Genomic DNA, 24,247 nt, shown 5'->3' on the forward strand with positions numbered 1-24,247 from the left:
GGTGGTATATGCATCAGTGGCCATCTGAGGGCAGACACTCGATTGTGATCTGCCTCAGATTGGGATCATCGTACCGTGAAGGGATGGATCAATACTCACAAAACCAATCAATGATTTCCCTGCTCTAGGACAATACATTTTGACGGCTGCCACATCTGTTTGTATTTTGTTACTGTATAACATCACTCACTATCGATTGATGATTTATTACTTGTCAATGTGCAATTAGAACAAACTCTCCAGCCAATCAAGATCAAAATACTTTATTCACAGATTTACCACAGTGTCTAGCTGCATATTTTATTCTTATACTTAATGTACTATACTATGATCTAAACAAGCAGATACGACTTGTACATAATTCCTACAAGTTGAACATAAAGACCAATAATACAGATACACTTTGAAAACGCATATTCAAATTTCTGTAATATTTGGCAACAAACATGAAATCAAGTTTTTCTGGGTATATAATAAGTACATCATACAACAGCACCACCAACTGAATTATTCATAATTTATTAGTCATCACATGACAAAATATAATTAAAAAATATCTTATCTCAAAAACATAAAGGCAATAGTTAATAATCATATTGAAATCAAGTTCTTAGAAAAGTATAAAACATTAGTACACATTATAATAGAATTTTTAATCTGATTAAATATGTTCAAAACTAAATGTATCGACTTTAATTCAAATAAAAGGCTTTATAAGTATTTCTTTGAATTTGACGGTGACAAAGTAGACAAAAGTTTATTGATAACAACTTTAATATATGTAATAGCGACATTTCAGTATACATCCTTATACCGTTGTCAAGCAGGACGAGTAATGAACGTGGTACAGAAATATATATGGTAGGTGAAGGACTCAAATATGGCTGCCTTCATGTACTTTGAGTCGGCTGCTAGTAGAAGGTGGTATCACCCCCACAATGTTGTATGATGTGGACATGACGTCTTCAATCTTGGCAGCACAGCTGCAGATGACGACCAAAGCAGCAAGCACGCTAAACAATGCTAAGCATTTCGGTGTTTGTTTCCCTTCTTGAGCCTGCTCTCCTTCAGCTTCTGAGCTTGTCTGGATATCGTCTTGTTCAAACTGCTGTACTTCTGGCTGTCATTCCTGTCAGAAAAGGTGATAATCAAGAGTTATCCTCCTTGGACCATAATATTGATTGATACCAAAGCCAACGTAATTAAAGGAAATAAGATTGACCATCTGCATTCAATGACAACGGAATACAACTTCAACTGGGGTATTTCAAATCGTAATACTTGTAAGGATGTTAAATTATGAGTAGGTATTAGGCTAAAAAAAAATAATAGTCTTTGTTCCCAGGCACCCCCGGCATCATCATCAAGTTTGACGCATGCTTCATTTTAATTTCCATTTCCTTAAATATTCAAAGTCAAAAACCGTATTCCTGTACACATGTATTAACTCATCAAGGAATACATTTATGTCCGGTGCCCCTTTCCCACAACTGTTTTTTTGGTTACATACTAGTTTGAACAACCCCCCCAAAAACAAAAAACACCACCCGAATGCACTATATTTTCAAAAATTATTGCCTGAGAACCAATTATTTATTTTTTTAAGCCTTAGTTTAATTATTTTTTACTGGTACACAACAATCTGAGCACTCAAACAACAAGCTGGATATATATGTAATATTATGTACTGTACACAGACAACAGATTAGATATCTTAAAGTGAGTGAACACTTAGATTTGATGTGAAAATAGTAAATCTTAAGATTTTTCCATTTTACAAACTATTTACAGATCACTAAGCCATTCACCAAGATAGTATTCATAGACATAGTTCAACCAAAACTAATTAAGCTCAGTAAACATTTCATGATATAATGTTGTACCTACTGAACATATCAGTGATAACAAAACAAAATGTCACTTATTCATGTACAACGTGTACCAACAAACCTCAGATAAAACAATTTGAGGGTCCTGAGGTAGGTCATACTATAAATTTGTGTGTGTTTTGTCTGTTGTTTAACGCCACACTCAGCAATATTTCAGCTATATGACTACGGTTTGTAAATAATCAAGTCTGGACCAGACAGTCCAGTGATTGACACCATAAGCATCGATCCACGCAATTGTAATACGATGACATGCATCAACAAAGTCAGCGAGCCTGACCACCCGATCCCGTTAGTCACCACTTACTCATATTTTAATAGTTTCTTATCCTTATACAACCTATTTCACAATCCCTCTCCCTTCGATCCCATCCCCCGGTCACTGATCAGAGCTACCTCCCCTTGTACACCCACTTTCCACTCATCTGAAGGCTGCTAACAACATTGTATGGTAAGTATACTAAGATATAACAAGCGTATAGTCAACGAAGTCATCTATATCCCCCGCCATTTTAACACGTCAGGTAACTGACCCAACATTTCTCTTAGGCCATGTCAAAATAGTTACAATGGAAATTCTAAAATAAACGTTTATAAAACTCCTAAATAGCAAAAGGCATCAGTTCAGTTTGTGTCTGGTAAACATGCAAAGTTATGTAAGAAATTATTTAACGTTTTTTGAGTTACGCTTCGGAAACAAACAGAACCCTTATAGAACCTAAGTCCAACTTGTTGCCATGGAAACGTAAAACATAAAATTTATAAAACTCCTAAATAGCAAAAGGTGCCAGTTCAGCATGAGTCTGATAGACATGCAAAGTTTCGCAGAGAAATATTTAACGGTTTCTGAGTTATGCTCCTGAAACGATTTAGAGACGGACGGACGGAACCCATTTCTATATCCCACGCCAACTTTGTTGGGGCAGTGAATAATATATATTGTAGTGTATATAAAATACTACCTATGAAAGAACTTCAGTGCACTTACTTGCACATCTTGACCTTGTTGCGACATCCCAAACCTCCCTCCCAGTGTGAGGACTTCCCTCGAGTCAACATCTGCTGACAAGTCACACACGGTCGGTCTGGGGCATACATCTGAATAAAAGAATAATTACACTAACATTAGATGTCACAAATCTTACATCACCAGGCATGGTCAGGAAACTGTAGATGTGGCTAAACATGCTTAAAGAAAAATAATTTTTATGACCGTTTTGGGGCATCTACTACAACTGGTAAAATGAAATTGTATATGAGTCTCTGCCAAATGATAGGACAACATGCATTTCTCTTTCATTAATTTGTTCTAATGTTAATCAACTTTTTTTCAATTTTCAAAGTGAGAAAAGTATTGTGCACTACATGAGCATATTAATAAGATTTCACAACGTGAATAATATGAAGATTTAAGAACATGAATGCTTACCTGTTCCTTACAGCAGAAGCCACAGATGACTCTGTTGGCAAACACCATCTCATGGCCATCGGACTGCTCGTCATGACACACATCACAAGGGTACACCATGCCACAACAGGGAAACCTGCAATACACCAGGCAGTTGGTCAGGAGGGGTCAAAACCTTGGTGTAATAGCCGTCACAGCATCACATACACATTGTGACAAGTTACACAGGTTCAATGCTGATTTTTGTTAAGTATGAAGCTTCGGAGTGAATTGTGTTTTATGTGGTCAATGGTGTTAGTGTTGTACAGCAGGATTCATTTCTGTTGTCAGTTTCCTCTCACCTGAACCAGCGGTAACTCTTCTTGTAGTGTTTGCAGGCACCATTGTCTGGTAGTGGCTTGCCCTCCTTGATTGCAGGGTCCTTTGGTACCCTTCGTTTCTTAATTGCAACCTCATGAACCTTCTGCTTGGGGTCTGAAATAGAGAAACTGAGGTTAGAAGAAAATGTTTAAGAGGACTCCCAAGATTATATGCAGGGTTTGATCAATAATAAGGTTGGTACAGATTTGTCCTCAACAAATTCAAGGCCTTTTCTGGGCTTTTTCAAGGCAGTTTTAGTCAAATACAAGGCAAATAAATAACAAACAAGAAATTCACTCATTTGACTGATGTACACAGCCTCAAGCTTGTGACTTCACGTTTAAATTACTCGTTAGCAAGCAGCTATAGTGCATATGTTAGCAGACATTCACAAGCATGTTTGTATTCTGTATATAAATAGTAAAATAAGTTAATGAACTCTGAAATTCAAGACCTTTTCAAACCTGTGCCGCACCCTGAATAAGAGTTGATCTTGTCTTCCCAGTACAACCTACCTGTGACAACACCAGATGGCTGAAGTTGAAAAAACTGTACAGTATCCGTAGCAATCTTCATCTTCTGATGGCAGTGACGACACCAGGTGTTGGACACCTGACCAGGAACCAGACCCTAAAATTCAACAAAAAATTCTAAAATTATTTAATGACAATCAAAATCTTCTCTCAGTCAAACATCTACATTTGGTTTTCAAATTGGATAGGGGCTGTCCAGGCGACCTGGATCCCCCCTTCTTGATCTACCTCTGTGACAGTTTGTGACTGATTGGAAATAACAATGGGGTTAATGCTGCTTTAGCTATTTTCAAGTAATATGGGACAGGGAATCCTGACGTGTGCCTCACATAGGTATAAAACCCTATTTTCGGTATGACAAGCAGACTTTGACCACTAGGCTACAATATCACCCCAACATAATCAAGAGTATGAACCTTGAAAGTCTACCAGCTACTTAGTAGGTCACCAACAGATAACACCAAAAACAAACCTACAATACTACTTCCAAGACTAAGGATACGATTAAGTATACAGTCCAAGAAATACAAACAAGTCTGAATTAATTAAATTTGGGCACTGAATACTGTATAAGATCAAAAATCTTAATCAGTGCACCAATGCCTATCCCAAGATAAACCTTTATACCGGTATATTATATTATATTATGTTGTGTTCAACATGAAGTTGGCAAGATGATAGCTTACACTGATCTTCGACTCTTTAGAGCAGTTGACACAGCCAACCCTTGCTTCGCAATCTTGTAGCACAAGGTCAAAGGCTGTGCAGTTTTCAAGGTCAAGGTAACCCATGACTGAGGAGAACTGGTGCATGAGCACTGGTCGGAAGGTGAGCAGTTGGGACTGGTTACACTTGGTGCAGGACACGGAGTTGATTCTATGAGAAGGAGTGTTGAAGTCAGTGTGGTTCTTGCATCGTCCACACTGAATAGTTATGTGAATCTTGTCACACATCAGGGTGTTTGCTCCTTCTCGCAACTGCAGATTTTTCAAACTGATCTCCGTTCCTTTCTTCTCCGTGTCCATATCACGGTCAGTATTGTGAGAGGCAGGTGTAGGCTCGCTGTCCGCATCTGAGCAAGTTTCCCCTGAATCCACGTCGCTGTACTCATCAGAATCTTCCTCCGAGCCATCCAGTTCCAAGTCCTCGTTATTTTCTGATGCCTTGTACTTAGTCTGCAGCTCAGTGGCATTAATGAACTGAAAACCTGCTGCCTTGGCCACAATTTCTCTTTTCATCTGTAAATAAAATGCATCTCTTGCCTGAACATAAATGGATGACTGGATGAGAGAATACACAAGTTTAGTTTCACACTGCTTACACCGACATTCCAGCAACATCACAGACAGGGGCTTCACATGTCTGTAGCCGAAACATGGCAGCAAATCATTTGGCACTGTTTGATAAATTGGGGGATTCACTAAAACATAGTGTTCATACACAGTCTCAAAAGTTACTTCATTCAATGAAATTACATCTTAAACATCCATAATTTTAAGCAAGACACAATACGATAAAGAATAAAGATACATGTATTACTACCCTGTGTCTCCATATAAATACCATAAATCAGGAATAAGAAATAAATCTTGTTCTCACCACTGGCTCACACAATACAGGTTTTATTCCTAATAACTGAGGACAAACAACCTTAATATATTACCAGTGCATAATTTACCTGTCTCAGTGCTTCAGTAACATTTGCTTCAAGGCTCTTGTCAAACCATCGGAGAAATGGTCTGAAGATAATCTCATAATTTCCTTGTGTTTCCAAATAGTCCCTTTTCTCCTTCACCCAACCAACAACACAACTGTCCAGGTATCTGTGGAAATCATATGATCCTTTAGAGATCAACCACATAAAGATAATCAAAAGATCTGACAGCTTAAAAATAATCATGTTTAAGTCCTCAGTAGGTGACCATAGTTAAACATATTATAATTATTTTGCAATCCATACTGGAAATATATTGATAGTGCGTCCTTCATATTCATGGAATATAAATTGTTTATTCAGCTGTATTAGCATGTTTAGATAATCTCTAAATTATCATGCGATACATCTTCATATTCGAAACTCTAGTATAAGACAAATAATTTACCCAAGCTGATTCTTTTGTACTGGTAATGTTACTTCATTTTTTAATCATTTTATGCTTAACTGTTTTGCTCAACATGCACAAAAACAAGACAGCATTTACCTTCCCACTGTAGCTGGCAAATCTTGATCCTCTGGCAGAGTGATACTCAGCATCTGAAACATTTAGACTCGAGACTGTATCACACAATTTATTTCTGTCCAGATCATGTGGTGGAAACAACATCTGCATGTCAAGTACCTTGTTTTATCTGTAATATATGTCATCATTAGTTATAATTGATGCTAAATTTTAATAAGAAAATCCACTCAAAAGGATCATCAAACAAATACCCTAACTTAAAAAGACTTTTCTAAATAAAACATCTGACAATTTCTTCTCTAATTAAACAAGAAACACAAAGTACACTGTAGTAATAGGCAATAAAGCCACAAACTTACCTCACGGGGGTAGGTAGAAGGAATAGTGAACTCAAGTTCAAAGTTCTTGACATCATATGGCTGTAAAAAAGATGTAACCATGGTAACAGCTAAAGATAAAAGTGCTTTTCTCAAAGATGGCTATCATCATGATCATTAACACAAAGTAAGAGTAATTATGAGTAAATAAATTCATCATGTTGATCTTCAGCAGGTGTACAATCCACTTAGAAATTAGTAGTTTGATATACATTGGTTTAACATATCTACTATGTACTATTTCAGCATATTCAATTAAAGTACAGTACGGCATTGAAGTACCGGTACTTACCCAATCAGGGTCACTTGGATGGAAGTTGACATTGCACTGAAAAGTGTCCGGACCATCATTAATGACTTTGCATCTGTCTCTGGGGAACCTTTTTTTCAGTTGATCAATCTCTGTCTTTCTCAGATTATCCATTTCTTCTTGAGAAGCTGTCTCTCTTCTCAAAAGGATTTTCTGATTTGGGGGCTTAACAGGGGGCCTGCTGGGAAAGGTCTGCTGTCTTTGACCTGAGCTCATCTGTTGTCTGGCTCCAGAACCATTTGTAGAATCCTTAGATTCAGCCGCAATCTTGGTATTGCCATGATTACGTGTTTCTTGAATATCAACTGACTCATCAAAATTTTCAATCAAATCATCCATCATGTCCATGGGATGCCAAAACCGACATCTCTCTCCCCATCTGCAGTACCCTTTTTTGAAATAAGGACAAAGTCTCTTATTGCTTCTGGTTGGGTCAGGCCGATCAAGCGCACTCTTTGATTTCTCTGAGGCTTGCACCGTTTCTTTCTTACTTTCTTGATCGATATTTTGTGATTGTTTAACAACTTGTCGATGGTTTTTGTCATGTTGGAAATGGCACCGTTGCCCATAGTGACAACGTCCAGTTCTAGCAAAGAAATTACAAATTCTTTTTTCATTCTTCTTGTCATCATGAGAAGATGTTTCAGGTCCTTGTTGTCCGTCTACTGCTTGTGAATCATCTTCATTATCTTTTTGTTGAAAAGGTAACGAATCTGCAGTGGATGGGACTGGAGCAATTGAAGATGCTTGACTTACTGCATGTTGAGTGTCAGGAATTTCGTGAAGAAAACGACACTTCTTACCAAAACTGCACCACCTGCGTTTAGCAAAAAAACTGCATATTTTGATACCTGAGGTAGTTTCACTTAAACTGTTGCTCGCCTGAGAAACAACCTGATCACAGTTTTCTTGATTTAGGCCTTCATAGTTACCTTCAGGGGTGATCTTGGGATAACTTTCAGCTGGGTTCAAGAGTGACGGAGGGGATTCTTCAGCAAGTGGTCTACCAGCTTGGTGATCACTAGCAGTTGATAAATCTCTCACTGTGTGCTGATATCGACAAGCGTCACCGTACCGACATATCTTTCCTCTTGAATAAAATCTGCACAATTGTCCTGAAGCAAATGACATAACCCGATCAACTGAACCTTCGATTGGCTGTTGCTTGAACAGATTGATCTTTGTTTTCAAATCCTCTGAACTTGTTGATTTGAACGTGATTAAATTTCTTCTGCTGTTTGAAGTTTCCAGCAACAACGCTTCCTTTAAGTCTGCAAAAGACTTGGCGAAAATAATCACTGGTTAGATTGTCAGGTGACTGTCCTATCTTACTAGGTCAAGACCTAAATAATGCAAACAAAGCTGAAAAAAGTACAAAACGTAAAACCTCTGTAATAAACTTAACCTTACTACCTCACTCCTACAAGAAGGGAGGAATAGGCTCGGAGCACTGATCAGTGAAGACGCCGGTATATATATACACCTGGTGGGTATTGCACCACAAGGGCCAATATCTCCAAATTTCACTGTATCAGTTGAGGGGAAGTTGTGCAATAATGTTACCGGAAGTGCCTTACAACATCTGACAGGAAATTACTACACGCTAAATCCTAGTTCTGTAAACACTTTTTAAAATTAAACATATCATGTGAACATTATTAACATACAATTGTAAAAATAATAATCCCTTGTTAAAAAAGTTTGGAGGTAGGAAATTGAGACTTTCATGGTCTCTAACATTTATCGTGAATATTGTTACGCAGGGTCAAGGTCACAGAAGTACAAACATGGCCGCGCACATGTTTCAGTGTCTGTGGCGTGTGCCGGGGCGTTTTAATCTGCTTACTACAAGATCGCTGTTAAATGAAACCAAGGTTAAAATAACTTGGAATGCCCTAAAGCCTTTTTGCACAAATACGCCACCGTCGAACACTGTTGATAAGCCACATTGTAATATTGGGACGATAGGTCATGTTGATCACGGTAAAACCACTTTGACAGCCGCTATTACCAAAGTACTTGCAAGTAAAACAGGAAGCAGAACCCGATTTATCAAATATGATGAAATTGATAGAGCGCCCCAAGAAAAGCTTCGTGGAATAACAATTAATTCTACTCATGTAGAATATGAAACTGATACACGACATTATGCACATACAGATTGTCCAGGTCATCTTGATTATGTCAAAAATATGATCACAGGAGCCTCGCAAATGGACGGAGCAATATTAGTGGTTGCTGCTACAGATGGCACTATGCCACAAACAAGAGAACACTTGCTTCTGGCACGACAGATTGGGATAAAGAATGTTGTTGTATATATCAATAAAACAGACATGGTAGATGGAGAACTTGTTGAGCTTGTGGAATTAGAAATTCGAGAGCTATTGACTGAATATGGATACAACGGAGATGAAACTCCTGTTATTGCTGGATCAGCACTTAAGGCTTTGCATGGGACTGATCCAAGTATTGGTGAGGACTCGATTCACAGTTTGTTGAAAAGCATAGATAAGCATGTGCCGATTCCAAATCGAGACACATCCGGTCCGTTTTACATGCCGATAGAAGCAGCAATATCTGTTCGTGGCAGAGGAACAGTTGTCATTGGTACTGTGCAACAGGGGGTTATTAGGAAAGGTGATAGCGCTGATATTCTTGGATTTGGAAATGCTCTGAAAACCGCAGCATCTGATATTCAGGTTTTCAATAAATCGATTCCTCATTGTAGTGCAGGTGAAAATGTTGGCATTCTTCTCAGAGGTGTGAAATCTGAATTTGTTCAAAGAGGAATGTTTTTATGTCATCCTGATTTGTTTGAACAGAAAGATACGTTTGAGACTCAGCTTTATGTCTTAACAAAGACTGAAGGTGGTCGGTCAAAACCTTTGACAGACAAATATATTCAAATGTTGTTCTGTAACATGTGGAATATTTCGGCAATGGTGAAGCTTCCTGAAGGAAGGGATATTGTGATGGGAGGAGACACTGTTACAGCAACTGTGCTACTTAGAAAACCAATGGTATTCACTGTAGGACAGCGATACACGGTTAGAGAAAATAAACTGACTGCCCTCACTGGTGTGATAACTAAAGTGTTGCCTTCGCTGGACATCAGAATCCAAGGTTTCAATTTTGAACGACCAAGAAGTCACAGAATAGAAGGAAATGCTTGGCTAACTAGGAAAAGAAGACTGACATGATTGTTAAGTTGACACTGGAAGCAAATCATCAATATCATGATTATGATGTACTAGAAACTGTTTATTCATCATGTTTATTGAAATCAGAAATATATTAATGGGATATCAGCATGATCAAAGTTTTCTGTTGACATAAGGCCATCCACGCTTTTCTGTGTTTCTCATCTCCAACCTAAACCAGCAAGACAGTGGGCGGGTTAAAAAAATGTATAATTATTTTTTGTGAAATTAAAAATCTGTTTTTCAATAATTGTGTAACTTATTTTATGAAATTCTGAAGTTGAACACTTGCTAATAGTCTTTAAATATATTTATGATGCAGATTGAGTCGTTTTGCCTCAGGAAAATTTTGATAAATATAGCTGAAGAAATATCATGCTGACCTGGTTTTTTTATGTGTGTGTAATTGTATGAGTACTTTTATTATTACATCGTTGCATAAATTTCCACAGCGGCAGGGGAAATTGAAATAACGAAAACTTTTTTATTTCATGTCGGAGGGGAGGAATTCAGGGTGGGCAGGAGATAGAAACACAGAAATATATATGGACAGCCTAACAGCTATTGCATCTTAGTTAGGGAAATGAATTTCAGTCTTCATGGCAACTATGTCAATAGTAAACATGGCAAAGGTGCCATCACTATTTCCAGTTAAGGTTTGTGCAGAGTTTGTGTGATAGACCCAACACCATGAGAATGATGAGTAGTTATTAGAGGTGGATTTGCTGTGACAATATGTTGGCAATGAAAGAATGTGGAATAAAGACTACAAATTAAATTCAGGTTCTAAGTGTACTTCTTTACCACGTTTCCAGGACCTATTATGATGTACTGTGAAACCCCATCAGGCCAGACTGAAATATTTCCACTGAATTCGTCTGGATAAACAAGTAATTTTTAAAGAGGAGTATCCTTTGTATAAATGTAGAGCAGGGTTTTTGGACTCTCAGGTTTGGGGTTTACTATAACAGAAGAAAATAAGGACCAATCAATTATCAAAGAGCTTATTTCAGTAAGCATGCCATTTGATTGTCCTGTTCTGAGTTTGGTAGCCCCTTTGGGATTTGTGTTAGAATTGTTCCCCAGTAACAAAAATGGATCAGATGGTCAGACTGTGAGTCATCATATCCTTATGGCCAGACTCTATTTTTTACCTGTCGTCCTGATTCTGCTGGGAGATTGCTGGCTCCAGCTTCAAACAACATTCACACACTGTTGTGTACAATATGTTGCTCTGGGCATCATTGAAAGTTCACGTCAGCTTGTGTCATGTAGCATTTTCTGTTGTCAGCTATAATTATTACAATTTGACACCTGCTCTGAAACCATGTGATGAACAAAAACAATAAGTTAGGGGATGCCCAACTCTTCTTAGGAGCTGGATATTCACTGTACCAAGTTGTGTAATTAGGTGGGCTAGAATCCTGACCGTGTTTGAATCCCAGATTAGCTTTGGTTCGGATTCTTGGTTTCTCGGCACCATACATGCATAAAAACATTCAAGACCTGCATCACTTCAGGCTTTCATCCCACATCAAGGCGACACCTTGGGATATCAATGAAATACTGTGTGAAGCAGAAATACATCCAACTCGTTCACCATATTTACTACAATGCGCTTGTGATCTAAATAGACTGAGGTGCAAAAGAAACAATACCTCCCCATTGATTTTATCATGTTTGATTTTCAATTGAAAATATCTTAAGCTATCAATATTATATTTTAAACATTAACTAACTGTACTGGTGCTTAGTCAGCACTCATCTCAAAGAATATGTCTACCATGATAATTTGACTTATAACTCTTCAAGATATAAACAATATTTTTCTCCCATGATTCACAGCTGCTCATGGGTATCTCAGACATCTTATCTTTGAAAATAAATAAATTTGCTTTTTTACAGCACAAATTTACATTTTAAATATGATATGAGTCGTGGTGGCAAATTCATTTCTTACCCCAGTCTTCATTGAACCACTATATTTTTACACAAAATAACCCAGCCACAGATTTCTTTTTACCAACTGTTGCAGGAAAGATGGTTACATGATTACATTAAACAACAGCTCTTTCAATCTTCAACAACATAAAATATAAACTCGGTATACTTTCTTTTCCCTCTCTGTTTATGTGGGACATGCCTGCATTATCTAAGACCTGCACACAATGTGCAGAATTCTGCACAAACCTGACAAAATATTAATATGAAGAAACAACAAAAAAGACAAATACAGACAATTGTGTTCTTTAATCATGTTTATGACATTGTACAACTTTCATTAAAGGCTTAACATATTTGTCTTCTTGTCTTGTATTAACATTTCAGGTTACATTTGCATAAGATATATGATGTTTAACTTAAAAATGTCTGACTTGATTGGACTGAATAGTATAAACAAATTAACAAAGTAATTACTGTGACCTTGAAAGACACATAACTGTTAAACATAATTCTTAACTTTATGAAAACAATGAATCTGAGTGGAATCTTTTCAACAACTTGCAACAAAATGTAAAAAAAATAGAAAACTGCTTCAGCATGTCATATTCAGTGTCTAATGAACAGATAAAATCACAACTTCAGTAAATATGGTGAAATGATAGATATGGTGTTATGAAATGAGTTAAGAGAAACAGAACAACAATACACATTGATAATATTGGATTTTCACTTAGGGTCACTGCTTCGTCTTCCTGTTTGATCTCAGTTTCATCTGTACCATCAGTATAGAGCATGCTGAGCTCACTTCTGAGATGTGGAAACCTGTGCTTCTGTTCATCAAATATCAATTGAGTGGTGGCAAAGGAGGTCGTCAAGAAGAAATGGCGCCGAGGTTAATGGAGACAAAGGAGGTCATCAGGGAAGTGTTTGGAATGTAGCACTTTGAACACACTTTATTGTGTGGATTTGGTGCATTATAAATACGCACATTATTATTTTTATTTGGCTCCGAGGTCAGAGGAGACAAAGGAGGTCACATGATCAGTCTGGAATGATTCTGTTCTGAGGTTACAATAGGCCTGTTGACAATACATCTCTCTGTACCCTCAAAGAGCAGGACATCTTTTCTCCAGCATAGTTTCTGTGTCTGAGGCATACTCAGCATAGCATGTCACTTGCCTCCTCAAAGGATATGAAATGTCATTGGTCTTATCAGATCTTATCTTCACATGTTCCTTGTGTGGACCATGCTTGTTGGAGGTGAAGTTCATCAGATCTATTTGGAGAGGTAGCTTGGTGGACTTTGGTGCTGATGTTTGGCCGATGCCTGTAGAGGCAGTGTCTGACATATCTGTGATCGGTTCATTGCTGCCACATGGATTCACCTGGGAGATGTCCGACTGGGAGAGAGTCAATGATAGGGAAAGAGAAGAAGGATGTGTTCTTGATCCAGAGCTTTGTGACTGAAGAGAATTCTGTTTGAAGTATGTGTCCAACGTTCTCATGCGAGGTTCCTTCCTAGACCTAGAATGAGTGATGACTGTGGCAGCCTTGCCTCTAAAAGATGTCACTTTCTGGTGTTCAGACTTAATATCACAATATATTAACCCTTTCCCGTTCCCAACATGTTTTCTTTGACTGTTACTAGTGTTCGGTCCTGTATCTTGTTCAAATTGGTGATGAGCCTGAGAGCAATTGAATCTTTGAACACTTTGGCTAGACTTGGCAGGTTTCGATTCTCTTTGCCTCCACTGTTCAAATACATCTTTTGACAGACATAATACTTCACTGCCAGCCTCAAATATTCTCCTCAGCTTGTCAGGACTTATACGACCAAAAGGTGGAAACGGCCAAGGGCTGCACGGGTAGCTGTCAATGGAGAGCTCTCTCCTGTTTAGGGGCTTTATTGCCTGAGCCAGATTCAGACATGATGCCAGTTCATGATGCCAGTTAAATGACATCAGTGTCCCCACGCATCTATCAAGGATCTTGACCAATGTTGTGAAGCCGTTCTCTGATAAATCTGAAAAGAAAGGATACTGGTTCTTACACATATGCAAACTTCAGAACCCTCCTCACTAGTTTCTTGGTTTACCATCATTATTCCCCCATCCCCCCCCCCCCCCCCCCCCTTCTTTAAGAGACTGGTATGAGTTGAGCTGATATGAAGGGACATGGTTGGCCCAGTCATGAAAAGGGTCTCATTTAGCTGTGCAGAGTTGCTTCCCTGTGACATGCCAGGATCCTATCATCTGGGTTAGAACCCTTTATTTGCTCTGATTATGATACCTGGTTTGTCAAATCAATACAAAATACATCCAAAAAACAAGAAACAAAAATAGTATGTCCTGACCCTGTTTTCCGTGTTCGATGGTAGTAATCCAACTGTTGGCAAGATGAGTCAGAAGTCTTTTTGGATCATGGACATCATTAGTTGTGAGAAAGGTACTGTTGTTTACCAAATAGTCAGTCAAGAGGCTTAGCATGGTGCATCGATCCACAGTGACATCCTGTGACTGGGCGAGATACTGAAAAAATATTTTGCTCTTTGAGGAATAAAACAACAAATTTAGAGCAATGTCATATTTTGATTTGCTTGTTTGTGATATGTATACAAACATGCAGCTAAACTGCCAACTCCCATTACTTTACAGGAAAAGAATACCAATTATTTTTTTTCGAACAGGCAGTGTTTTGACCAGTACCAACAATTTCAGGATTTACTGAGTATAGGTCGAGAAACATATATCTAGGTTATGAGAGCAATTATCAACTGTTTGAACGATACATATTACGATTTGAGGTCGCTGTGTGCTTGAATACCTAGTCTTGGACAGCCGAAGCCGAATCCGCTACCCACCCCTTAAATAATTTGCGAAATCACAGAATTAGGTCGGAAAATAAAATTCAATTTAAATATGTATTCCACAAAAAAACATTCCCCTGGTGCTTAGTTCTACTTACCAACATTTTCCAAAGTGTCTTCCATGATAGATCGCCATACAGAGTACTGAGTAGCGATATGTTGGACAAGGCCACAGTGTCGTCTGCTAGTTTTATGACCTTCTGAACGTTCTGGTCATGACCGGCTAACAACTCACACACGAGGCCATTGCTGAAGAGCTCACATGGAACAATATCAGAACTTGACATGACCGACAAAAGTAAAATTTACGATGTAGTATAGAATACCTTCCTTTCTTTTCCACAACTTGATTATCAGAACTTGTCCAGCTGATATCGTCAACGAGACATCAGCAGGGCAATTACCCAGTCAGTGCCAACCTTTCTAACTTATCACACGGCAGGCGGAAATTTGAAGTGGCCAATCAGGATACAGATAACAATGGAGCCTACTTCTCAATGATCAGATTCGAACTTGGCAAAATGCCATCGGAACGGTGTGGGGGAATCGCTCCAAATAATATCAACCACTGGTTTGTCTGGTCCAGTCTAGATTATTCACAAACCGCTGTCATAAAGCTGGAACATGGCTGAGGGCGGTTAGACAATATATATAATATAGACTGTCCAGGGGGTACGGACCCTCTTCTCTCATCCCCCAACCACCCACCCAATTTGAAAACCAAAAGGAGTATTGTGTTGGCAATATAATTGACTTAGGGAGGATTTTGATATTTTAGACCCATCCCTCAAAATGCTGGATCCGTGCTGGATCCGCCCTTGCATACAGAAGCGACAAAACGCTTTCCACATAAATCACACAAAATCTCTGAAAAAAAGCAGAGTCCATACTATCATAAGCATGTGTTTATGAATCACTATCAATAAGTGATGATGCCAGTTGTTCGCGACAAGGTGAGTGTATCCTGCCCCGACGGGGCACCCGTCACCTGACTTATCTCGTGACCTGAAATATATAGTTGTTATATTTTCATCTACACAGTATAAACTGACGACCAAAAGATACTTTACCATAATTTTAAACCACTCTAGTTAAAAAAAACACAAGAGGTAATCGCATCAAGTAAACTATCGAAAAAAAAATAATATCTCAACGAAATCCAAATTTAAAATGAGTCATACATCACCCGATTTTGGCATGCCAGTTGCCCGAGGTGAGGTGGGGTAGCAAAAACAAACAAGCTTTCAACGTAAGTTCAATAACACGTCACATTAATAGCGTGTATAACCACTCCCTGCTATAAGACACGCAAAAACTCTCCGGCGCTCAGAAAAAGTCAGTCGTCTGATGACGTCATGTGGGATACGTCCCAAATCTTCTTGGGGGCCTGGATCAGTTCTTGTCGGTTGGCAAGAGGATGTGGTCGCTGTCGAACACGACGATTCATGACATCCCAGAGGTGCTCTATGGGGGACATGTCTGGGGAGCGTGCAGGCCACGGCAGCACGTTGACGTTGTTGGCTACAAGGAAGTTCTGTACGATTCGGGCTGCATGGGGTCTGGTGTACAGTTGTCATGCTGATAAAATACATAACATGACATCTGTTGTAGAAATGGTAGGACATATTCTACCCAACACCATAACATCCCGACCACCATACGGAACGACCTCCTGAACGCAACATGCCGCCGCTCGTTCTCCCATTCGGCAGTATGCCGTCTTCCATACTGCTCGCGTAGTTTCGGTTGTCCAAGCAGCACGTGTTTTTTTCACTTTTTCGCACTTTCTACAAATGAAAAACGTGCCGTGGACGTGTATCATTTTTTGCATAGAGCATTGTTGTATTTGGACGATGTGTTTTGCATGGGTTTGCTTTGAACTTGTGTTTTTTTTTAAATCGTTGCAATTTCATTTTTAAAGTTGGCTTAGTTTTTTTTGGCTGTCAGTTTATGACCTATTCCAATGTTTGCGAAGAGACCCATGGACGGCAGCGTGGCATTGTTAAAAATAAATGAAATAAGGTAACAATTGTAATTCCAACAACTGATATTTCCACTTGAGCTCAGGAAACCCAGTTATTTCTACTTTTTCGCAGAACAATACCTATTTGTAATACATAAATTTCGAGTTCACAGTGCGTTCTTTAGAGAATAAGAAAGACACAAGTCTTAATTACGGAGTATCTGTCTCCTGTGAGGCTACGGCGAGTAATGTTCAACATTAAGTCAAGATGAAAAGACAATCCACACTTCCTCATTGCTCGTTTATTATTCTCTAAATAACGCACTGTGAACTCGTCATTGGTTTATCTGTCCCTGGTAAACAAATGTTGCAAGTCTCGCGAAATTCATTCACTGAGGACGGATAATTCATACTTCGTATTAGCTCGTTGCTATATTCTCTCAATGTTTATGTGAAGATGTTGTCTAAATGTTCATGCATTCAGAAAATAAGCATGCTGATTTTGAGAGTAGATATACCGTTTTTCTCTTAATATATAGCGCCTCGATCGGCACTTATATTCTTTGAACACGTTTCCAAACTCATCGGATAATGGCGACCCTTCTGTAATAAGAGACACGTCGCATGACATATAAACAATGTGGCATAAGCTACAGTCATTATTAAACTGACATAGATTGACAACGATAATGATACACTTCACCTACATTTTATGTGAAATACAGGAATAAAAAGAAATTTGGAGATGTGGACTGCATTACTCGATTTAGGAAATTAAAAGTGATAGGGGTGTTGAATTCGAAGATCCAGCTCTTGAATTCATAAGTGGTTACCAAAAACTGTACAAAGAAAGAGAGGATGGTGATAATGGCTTTTATTTTACATGTTACATGTTGAACAATGTGTCCTTTCATACACTGTTATAAATAGAGGATGGTTACCTCGATCATCACTATCAAACATCTACGCATAGCCATACATCACACACGAGTATTCACACACATGTAGACAACTGTTTTACGTCAGCACTATCAAACATCTTTTACATCTACTCTGGACCCGTGAAGGTCCGGGATAGAATAGGTCTTCAGCAACCCATGCTTGCCGTAAAAAGCGACTAACGGGATCTGGTGGTCAGGCTCGCTGACTTGGTTAATGCATGTCATGCTCATTATGTCAATCACTGGATTGTCTAGTCGATATTGGATTATTTACAGAACGCCGATATATCGCTGGAATATTGCGGAGTGCGTCGTTAAACGACAAGCAAACTTTCCTGGTAAAAAATATGTTATTGGTACCAGTGTACCGGGGCGTCACGAGACCGACTGTCGCTCATATCGTGAAACTATAAAACAAACAAACAAAACACAGCATCATCGTCCTCTCATAGAAAAATGCTTGGGTGCGAATCAGCACACATTTCGGATGACTGAAATGTATTGTGAATATCCGTCGCCAATCGTATCTTTCCGTAACACAACAAGGCATTCGGCGTGTCCCGGAATGACACGAGGTGGTAACATTGGTGACACACCCAAATTCATTTAGCAAAATACCTAAGTCGTTATTATTCCCCAAACAACTTCATATTTGAGACTTGGATGAACCATACAATACAAAAAAAGTTATCAACAGGTTTATCAATACCGTTGTTGAAAACATCGAATAGAACGACGGACTTGTATGATAGAACTTAGTCTCAACAGAGACCATAAAATATATATATATATATTTTTACGGTCTCTGGTCTAAATGGTATCAACTCATTGTTACGTTGAAGCCAGTCTGCCAACAGAGGTCGCTGGCATAACCAGTGATTTTTTTAGACTGTAATCCTCTCCTCCTTAGCGGCTGCACTAAATGCGAAGGGCAGGCAAACCAGTCTAGTGATTTTTTTCCAGGCTTGACGGAAATAGCCGAACGTGTGATTGTGTTGAAGTTCGTGAAATCAGAGTTAACTCCCCTGATGTTGCCAACTAAACCGTTGAGGGCGCTAACACTTGTATTATTTCTCATTGACACGTTCACAGCAACACGACAGGTGCCTCAAATTTTGATCGAAAAACGTCATAATTTGAGTAGTTTCAGATTATGACAGCAAACGGTCGAGGAACAATGAGACCCCAAGGACGTGCACCACCGTTTCTCCTAGTTGGCCTGTTAGTAGTAATGTGTATCCTTGGGTACAGTTATTGGAGTGTAGCAAGTACGAGCAGCGACCAAGCTTCACAAATCGTGACACTACAAGATGAAGTTAGAATATTGTCAACGCGAAAAATGGAAGCTGACAAACGGAGTGAATCTTCAAATGACCAAATTCGGACTCTTGAGAAACGAAACACAAATCTGATGTCTGAGTTACAAGAAAAAGTAAAAGCAATGGAATCAGTTAAAAGTGAACTCAGTCGGAAAGAAGAAGACCTCAGGAATTCTAACACCGAATTGGACAACAAAGCAGAAGGACTGGTGAGTTGTTCTCAGTGTTTGAGCAGAGTTTACTGCTTAAAAAAAGCTACCAAAAATCAACCTACATGTTTCCATGGTTATGCATGTTACAACGGGTTGCGGTGGGTCCTAATCACGTACACAAAACGACCTCGCACACGGAAATTTCGGTAATTTCTTCGATCTACAGAGTTTCGTACGTAATCTCGTACATGAAAAAAACGTTAGTACACAGTTGAGACAATGGAAATATATACTATGATTATTTGGAATTAAAAAAGTATTTGTCTATTCAGTTGTTAACACGCATTCACATGGTTTTATTTGTGTGAAGTGTTAAGTTGAAAATGAGAACACACTATTGATTTGAATTAGGGCTGGGACATACCGGTAACTCAGGTCGGGTTGTGTACGAAGTTTCATACACATGTTACTAGAGCTGGGACGGGTAACTCGGGTACTCAGGTCTTGTGGGTCCTGAGTAGGACCCGGGTACCCACTTGACTACCCGGACCCTTGGTTAGTCACGTGACATACTGTCTAATTACATTAACAACAAAACTCAATGGTTACACTACAAGCATAGCTAATGTTCACATTTCTTTCTCACTATGCAGGCATTTGTTCTGACTTTTATATGTTTGAGTAGGGATAAAGCGTTGATTAACTGCAGTGTATATATGATCATGTATCTAAATAGTTTTTGCTAGGGATGCGGTAAAACAATTACCATTCGGACATTTTGTAACACACTTTTGAGACCTATAACGGGTTTCCGGGTAGGGCCAGGTGATAGGATGTCGGGTACCCGGATAGTAAACATGGTAAATGTGGTCTCGGGTACATGTTACGACAAGCACTTGCTTTTTCCTCTGATAGTTCTTTCTGGGATGCTAATTCCAAAAATTGTATGTTTAAAAACTTGAGCCATTCTTGTGAAGACATGGTTATCATAAGACTTTTACCAATAACTGCTTACTCATAGGTAATGTCATGCTCTGATTTCTAGTGTCGCTAGTCATGCTTTTAACATGTTTCATAAGAAGCTATGATGCATGATGTAATTAGAATAGTAAGAGCAGTCGAGGCGGTAAGCTCAACCTCTTCGAGTTCCCCCGAAAGATTTGTCTGTTTTCAAAAGTAAATGGTTTGGTGTGGGTAAAATTAGTTTCCATGATATGAAATTTGCTCTGTGACCATGCTGATGTAGGCTAGTGCAGAATAAGCTGCAGTAACCATATCTCCGCGCTGCACCCAATAAACGATTTTGATATTGACTTGTCGCAGCACCATGTACAGAGAGCATGTGACTGTCCCACAATCTTCCTAATAGATGACATGCAAATTAAGTTAATATAATCTTCGGGGCTAATAGAATTAGAAACTTACACATTTTGAAATATTTTCTTTTAACATGTACATGATGTAAGTTTCAGATGATTACTCTATACAGACTGCAGTCGCTGCTGTTCATTTATTGTGATATACCAAAGTAGGGTCCCTAGTATCCCATGCTTATTATAAGAAACAACAAAAAGGATTGGATGGCTTTGTATATTGATACTAGAGCCCCCAGCCCTCACTCATTTCCTGTATACATTCCATCCTTCAACCCTTATAGTGAGACTATACAGTTAGTATGGTTAGGTAGTACAGTGGTCCCTCGCTACAACGCTACCAATGGGGTCCAAATAATTATAATTATAGTTATAGACGATGAGCCGTTAAACCGAGGCGGAGGCGGGAGAGCGAGCTCGGCCAATCTCACGATCTTCGCCTTGTCTCGCACATTGCAATGATACAAGTTATTTACGGTTCATTGTGTAAAAAATATATCCATTATGTTTTCGCCGTTTGTTATTATTTACAAGCCTTAACTGTCACATTCAATGTGAAAGTACTCTACTTACATGAAAATATCGATTGATTATGGTAGTAACAGACGCAATGAGTGAAGAGCCAATCACAATTCATTACACAAGTACAGAGTGTTTCAGTGGCATTGATTGGTCATGTTGCTTAAAATACGGAAAACGAGAGTTTTGACCAGCACTAGAATTTATTACATGTGCACATTCATACAAATATAGATACACATTCAAGCCAGATTAATTGGTTTGATACGGTTACTTGATCCGAATCAAAAGGAATGACTGTCGTGTTGTCACAGCAACTACATGTGAGTTGATAGTGTCGCCTCAAATTGGATTGTCCACTAATTAAGAATATGAACTTCGCTTGTGGTTCTCTTTTATTGCATGCATGCACTTCTAAGATCAAAGGATGTATAGTGTGAAAAGTTAACTAGCAGAACAATCATATTTCCAGGACTTGCCGCGGATGTTTTCAAACAGATTATTAGAACTCCATTCAGCGATAAACATTTGATTATGCAATGAGAAGCGTTATGTGCAAATGAACAACGAACAGCAATACAATCATGTCTGTGTAAAACTCTCAGTATAAAAAGTGTACATAAATTTTGGGAGCTCTGCGTTACCGCGCGTAGTAACCGAGGTGGCGCTTTATCGAAGAGCACAATAGCGAGGGATCACTGTATACACAATTAGTTGAGCACATCCTCCAACCTCAAATGTTTTTGTATCACTGAATAAAGGTGAGCTTCCGTACCTGTGGTATTCTGTTTCATTATTTAGATGTTGTCTGGGGAAATTAGATTGCCATCTGTAAGTTTCTTCGATCTATGCGGGACATTTTGAGGAAGTAATCTCTCTGTGAACACTGTCTTTACATGCTGAACTGTCTAAAGACTTCTAACATGCTGATTCTGTGATTTCAGACTAAATGTGAACAAGACTCAAATGGAATTAAAGAAGAGCTCCAAAAATTGAAAGGTAATTTACAACTAACTAATAATATTTCAATAATGTTCCAATTAAATGATCATGTGCCAGGATTCATACAAAATCGCATTAGTGGTGATTTTTGTGAACACTGTTTGAAATTGAAGGGCCCTTGGTGTTTGCTGCTATGGAATTGAATCTGGAGACGCTCTAAATATTTTGCATTTCTTTTTAATGACTAGGTCATGACAAAGACCCTTTGATTTCATGTTTTGTTTTAAGCACTGGGATTTATCCAGAATTCTAAACTAAAGGCCCCGATCATTGCTTTGTTCAAAATGGCATTTCTTTAAGTTGAGATGTGTTTATTTTTTCTAGTATGTCAGTGAAATATAGGTTATCCCTACAAAGCAGTAACATTAGCATTTAGTTAAACAGTAAACTACAGATATAGCGAACTCAAATGGACCACTAATTTTAGTTCGTTATAAAAGTAGTTTGTTATAAGCATATTTACAACATCTATACAATAAACGACCGGGACCAAAAATAAAGTTCATAATACGAGTATCCGTCTGTTTGTTGTTATAAGCGTGTTCATCATAAACATATTTTACTGTATATTTTAACATGAATTGGGAACATTTTAGTTCCACTTTTGGAGTTTTGAATGATATTTGCTTCAGATTTGGGGCCGATTCATAACATAACCATTGCCAACCTGGAATAACAGCTTCAGTATTGTGGTTGTCTGTCGGAAATTATGTGGTACATGCCGTTGTCTAGTCATTATTGATCATGATTTGAGATATATTCTACGTATTGGAGAAAACACGCTCACGAGGTTTTGGTAGACAGAGCATGCCATGGGGAGAGGGAAAAACCAAGGGGGCGAAGTGTTTTTCCATGCTGATAAACCGAAAAAAAGAAACTTAAAACAACATTTATCAACATTTTTATTTTTCGAACATACTTTCCATGAACCTTACGAAACACGCGTAAAATATCTGTTGCTGGCGTACGGATCTTGAAAAGGACATTCTAAAAACCAGTGAGGCTTATCAACACCTCTGTAACCTCGTGGTACACTCACTGGGCTACAGATAAGAAGGTTGCGAGTTCGATCCTCGGGAATTGAAGAAAACATTTGTCATTTGATTTTACATTTCATTACATGTTACAATCTGAACGGAAGTTATATTAATAAAATACCCAGGACATTATATAAAATCCCTGGGATATTATATAAAATCCCAGGGACATTACAACGTTCCTGTTTATGAGATTTAACCCGACTGAAAAGTAAAACCTCATAATAGGTCTTAATGCCTATAGAAAGAAGTCTCTTACTTAATAGCGATTCCAATGAATAGGTTTATAATTATAGTACAAGTCTTTAAAGGAAGGTGTTTTCTGGTCCTTGTGTCCATCAGTTAAAGAGCTTAAGGTTGTAATTGTTAATGTGCAAATGGAAATAGGGCTTACTACACTACCGATGTAATGAAACTTGTTTTATTTGCAGTTGATGGACATGAATAATGCAAAGAATAAAGGACAAGGTTTTCGTTTAATAGACCAGCAGCATTTACATTTTGTTCTTGTAATTTTTGTTTTCAGAGGAGACAGAGTCTCTTAAGGGAAGTATGGACAAAAAGCCAGCGCAGTGTGATCAGAAGTAAGTATTGTCTTTCTATCAATCCCTGTAGGGATTCTGGTTAGAATAAATTATTTGTCCCGAGCAACAACCTATGCTTGTCGTATAATGCGACTTGAGGGATCGGGTCAGACTTACAGTTGAATGTCTGTCATCCATGGCGTGGATCGTTGCTCATAATATTGATCACTGGATTGTCCAGCAAGGTTTGGTTGTTTACAGGCACAGTCATAAAGCCTGAATACTACTGAGTGTGGGGTTAAACAACAAACTTTCTTCATAAAGTAGGTTCAGTTACAGGTGGGGTG

General features: G+C 38.5%; 4 protein-coding genes across 4 annotated transcripts in view; 2 read left to right on the forward strand and 2 right to left on the reverse strand.

The window, feature by feature from the left end:
• Positions 1-247: 247 nt before the first annotated feature.
• LOC139476249 (uncharacterized) lies at positions 248-8,600 on the reverse strand. Its single transcript, XM_071259436.1, has 10 exons — positions 7,040-8,600; positions 6,730-6,789; positions 6,392-6,444; positions 5,869-6,013; positions 4,877-5,428; positions 4,173-4,287; positions 3,639-3,771; positions 3,319-3,433; positions 2,878-2,987; positions 248-1,129 (listed from the first exon to the last, which is right to left on the reverse strand). Exons 1-10 carry the CDS (start codon positions 8,186-8,188, stop codon positions 1,024-1,026), a joined length of 2,538 nt encoding a protein of 845 aa, XP_071115537.1. The 5' UTR covers positions 8,189-8,600; the 3' UTR covers positions 248-1,023.
• Positions 8,601-8,844: 244 nt separating this feature from the next.
• Positions 8,845-11,019, forward strand: LOC139466825 (elongation factor Tu-like). Its single transcript, XM_071248527.1, has one exon. It carries the CDS (start codon positions 8,845-8,847, stop codon positions 10,258-10,260), a length of 1,416 nt encoding a protein of 471 aa, XP_071104628.1. The 3' UTR covers positions 10,261-11,019.
• Positions 11,020-13,249: 2,230 nt separating this feature from the next.
• On the reverse strand, positions 13,250-15,357 carry LOC139466830 (uncharacterized). Its single transcript, XM_071248541.1, has 3 exons — positions 15,169-15,357; positions 14,558-14,732; positions 13,250-14,227 (listed from the first exon to the last, which is right to left on the reverse strand). Exons 1-3 carry the CDS (start codon positions 15,355-15,357, stop codon positions 13,311-13,313), a joined length of 1,281 nt encoding a protein of 426 aa, XP_071104642.1. The 3' UTR covers positions 13,250-13,310.
• A 3,661-nt stretch (positions 15,358-19,018) lies between these two features.
• LOC139477461 (pinin-like) overlaps positions 19,019-24,247 on the forward strand; it is a 36,534-nt gene continuing 31,305 nt past the window's right edge. Inside the window, exons 1-3 of the mRNA XM_071260259.1 lie at positions 19,019-19,502; positions 22,282-22,336; positions 23,903-23,960. Coding sequence (XP_071116360.1) covers positions 19,128-19,502; positions 22,282-22,336; positions 23,903-23,960 — 488 coding nt within the window. The 5' untranslated portion in view covers positions 19,019-19,127. The remainder of the gene's footprint in view (positions 19,503-22,281; positions 22,337-23,902; positions 23,961-24,247) is intronic.

This window comes from Haliotis cracherodii, unplaced genomic scaffold (genome assembly GCF_022045235.1).
Source record: "Haliotis cracherodii isolate W230 unplaced genomic scaffold, xgHalCrac1.p SCAF_1, whole genome shotgun sequence".
NCBI classification, from domain to species: domain Eukaryota; kingdom Metazoa; phylum Mollusca; class Gastropoda; order Lepetellida; family Haliotidae; genus Haliotis; species Haliotis cracherodii.